The sequence below is a fragment of the Dendrobium catenatum genome, unplaced genomic scaffold (assembly GCF_001605985.2).
Source record: "Dendrobium catenatum unplaced genomic scaffold, ASM160598v2 fragScaff_scaffold_743, whole genome shotgun sequence".
Taxonomy (NCBI): domain Eukaryota; kingdom Viridiplantae; phylum Streptophyta; class Magnoliopsida; order Asparagales; family Orchidaceae; genus Dendrobium; species Dendrobium catenatum.
This window is the reverse complement of record NW_021319205.1, coordinates 282,772-286,363: the sequence shown is the minus strand read 5'-3', so window position 1 is coordinate 286,363 and position 3,592 is coordinate 282,772. Positions and strand designations below refer to the sequence as shown.

At 38.1% G+C, this 3,592-nt stretch overlaps 1 protein-coding gene across 1 annotated transcript in view; it reads left to right on the top strand.

Moving 5' to 3' along the window:
- Window positions 1–3,592, top strand: part of LOC110091958 (probable thiol methyltransferase 2) — a 16,895-nt gene continuing 13,303 nt past the window's right edge. The window contains exons 1-2 of the mRNA XM_020816271.2: window positions 1–295; window positions 794–924. Coding sequence (XP_020671930.1) covers window positions 88–295; window positions 794–924 — 339 coding nt within the window. The 5' untranslated portion in view covers window positions 1–87. The remainder of the gene's footprint in view (window positions 296–793; window positions 925–3,592) is intronic.

Sequence of the window (3,592 nt, the reverse complement as noted above, 5' to 3'; positions counted from 1 at the left end):
AGAGGACGCAATAATTTTTCACATGGGGCCAGCGGGACGAAGGCTACTGATGCTCTGAAAGAAGTCGCGCGGGTAAATTGGCATTGGATGTTTACGAGGCCGATCGTCGTTCCCTTGCCGCATTGCTTGAGATCAACTGGACGGATGGCTGCGAATAGATTTTCGGCAAAGTCGGCGGCAAAATCACCGATCGTTAGAGACGACACTGCCGGAGAAGGCAACGAGCCGTCGAGCGACCCAAACCTTAACCCTCGCGTGGTAAGGGTCCGGCAGCTGATGAGCAGCGGCTCCGCTGGTATGGCTACTTTCCCTTCCGCTTTTCCTAAATATTAAATTTCCATTTCCTTTGGGCGGTTAGATTTTCTTCCTTACGAGTGCTTCACGGGATTTGTCGGTGTTTTTTTCTGATTCTGAAGGTGCTTCTGCTATGGGATTACTCTGTTCCAAGGTTGGGCTTGGGTTGTCTTTGTTTTTTTAAATTTTTCAGAAGAAATCTTTTGGAATTCTTGCTGACTGTAGATTTCAGTACTAGAATCCTAGAACTAAGGGTAGTAAGGGTTTCGTGCTTTTCGTTGATGTATCAGGCACACATAAACCAAGCCTTAAAATCTTTACCTGCGTTCATTGTATTACGTTATGCTGTCTATTTCTTGCTCTGTATGCCTGCCATAATTTCAGAGGATATTACGATGAAATAAGCAGCTAAATTTATTCTTTGGCGCTTGGAAAGATGAGTGAAGGCTTCATGACAAACTCTGACCTTTTTTTGAATGTTTTGTATCTTATTATGCAGATGGTTGGGAGAAGTGTTGGGAGGAAGGGGTGACACCATGGGATTTGGGTCAGACAACACCTATCATCGCTGATCTTATTCAAACAGGGGAATTTCCTGAAGGTAGAATTTTGGTCCCTGGATGCGGCACGGTGAGACCTTATTCTGTGTAGTGCTTGATTGTCTGATAGGTTAGGTTTTCAATGTTCATAGATTCTTTATTGGAGTTAGACATAATTTTAAATTATGACAAACAAATTGAAGTTGGAATCTTTTTCTTATTATTGTGAACTATTTCAGTACCAGCCTTAAATTGAAATCATCATCATTAGCCTCTTTCCAACTATTTGGTGTTTGTTATATGAATCCTTATTCTCTATTCATTCTTATTAAGTGTTATTTATGGTATTAATTCTGCTTGCACTAATCGTTTTTACATTTTATGGTTATAATACTTTTGCATTATTAGTAGCTATTTGTCTTATTGGTGCTTTTGCTACCCATTGTTTGGTTTATTACATACGACAAGGTGAGTGGGGCCTATGGTGTGGAGGGAAAGGGAGGTTCTTGAAATCACGCTAAGAATTTTTGCTAGCTCTCCCATTTCGCTGAAGGAAACAGTCATAACCTAATTATACTACCACAATTGCACAAGATAACCATATACAGGCAATTGATACGAAAATTTAAGTGAAAGCACATAAAAGATAGATCAATGCAAATTGAATTTTTTTATATGGTTTAGCACAACCTTGCCTAAGCCAACATCCTAAGCACACCTTTCTTGAGAAACTCACTAATCCATCATTGGCATAGAGCCTGGTGGAGAAGAATTTTCCAACCATTATCTCCTTTAATTGGCATGGACAACCAAGAATGGTAAATGTGATTATTGAAAATAAGATGCCAAGAAAACATGGAAATAATATTTTGAGAAATTATCTCATGTGAGTTTTTAGGGCATACGTTTTTAGAAGAGCGTAATGCGTAATGAACATAATTATAAAATATATGAATAATTTGATCTAAAAGTGTGAATTTGAGTTGGCTAATCAAGGTAAAGCTTTAGTTGCAAATGAGAAATATCTATTCAGATTGAAAATTTATGCCAGATATTTGAATAATTTGATTAAAAATCTAGTTAATGAAATCTTTATAATGATGAGGATGTACCGGCAAGGAAAGAAACTGTGCATTAAAAGGAGCCTTGGAGATCCCATACACGCTCTTGTAGCGTGGTGGGATTGAAGACTACGGCCGTGGTGTCTAAGGACACCTATCATACATGCTCTTGTAGCGTGGTAGGAAAGGCCAGCTCCCCACACTTCCCCCAAATGGGGGATATGCTAGGATGTTGCCAAAATTCAGACTGAAGTATACAAGAACTGAACAATAAAAAGACTTCACTTGAGCAGATATACAGAGGATCTATACTTGAACAAAAATGCACAGAACTTGAACAACCGTGTAGAGAGTTGGTTTTAAATTGAACAAACAGGGGACTTGAACTGAACAGAATGGAACGAAACCTTAAAATACTAAAATGCACAATAATCATCAAAATACAAAAGATAAATGATAAATTTGATTATTCAATTAAATATCAAACCATGAGAAGGGGACTCGTGACGAACATGACCTTGATGCATATAGATAGTGAATGATGATAAGTTTATAACAATTACAAATGAATAACAATCATCCAAACCTGTGAATACATAAGATAAGATGCATAATGAGCGATGCTGATAAGTGCAACTGACTCCTTCAACAGTCCTTACAAGGTCAAATACTTGCAAACAACAATAGCAAATTGCATAATGCATAGGTGTCTCGCACATGTACTGATGAAATTCCCAATACAAGCAACAATGCCTGTAGTTTGAAATGGCGATACTGGCAATCGATAGTGGAAGACCCATTATTGCAAACAATTGCATCAAACCACCTGTGAATGGTGAAGGTGGTTATGATGGAAGTACATGTATCATTCAGCAAACAGTGGGATGTCCATACAACCAACAACGTTAGTACCCTACAAGTACATTTAACTTTTAACCATACAAATAACAATAATCTAGTGCTAAGCAAGCATACAACCCCCTTTGTAAGTCAAATGGTGATCAATTGGTGATAGATACAAGTTCCTACAGGTTGTCATAGGAGACCCACTCTATACACCATATATTAGTTGAAAACTGAAATGAAAAAGATACAGCATGCACTACAGGCCACTGTAGGAGATGCTTAATGCATGTAATATATTACATGCGCAATGCAAGAATAGTTGCGACGAATGTGAGCATTTACCAACAATGATGGAAGATGTGTCGTAGATGCAACAGTGATAAACAACAATGAATACTGAATGTCACAACATCCTTGTGATTGATGACCACTTAACGGCGGTCCAAATCGACATACAAATGCGACACATTGTCTACGAGCAGGAGATTTGTTAGTGCACAATCATCTTGATGCGGACATCAGCACGAAGATTTGGCGCATCTATCACAGGAGGCGTCGTAAATCGACGGCTCTAATTTAAATTGTCATTTAAATTTTATTTTCTTAATTTTAGCTCTTATTTTCGGTTATTTCCTGTTTTACCCTTAGGTTAGTTTATGTGAGTGTTGTGGCCCAAGGGGCAATTTTGTAATGTTTAATTTTTCTCATGTTGTGGCATATATATAGGGCCTCAAGCTATTGTAAGATGGATGGTTAATTGATATGAAAATTTTGTGTTCCAAACTTGTGTTCTTTGTTCTTGAGAGAGGACGAGAGTGAGATTCCTATGGGAAGGAATCGAAGTTGTCACCA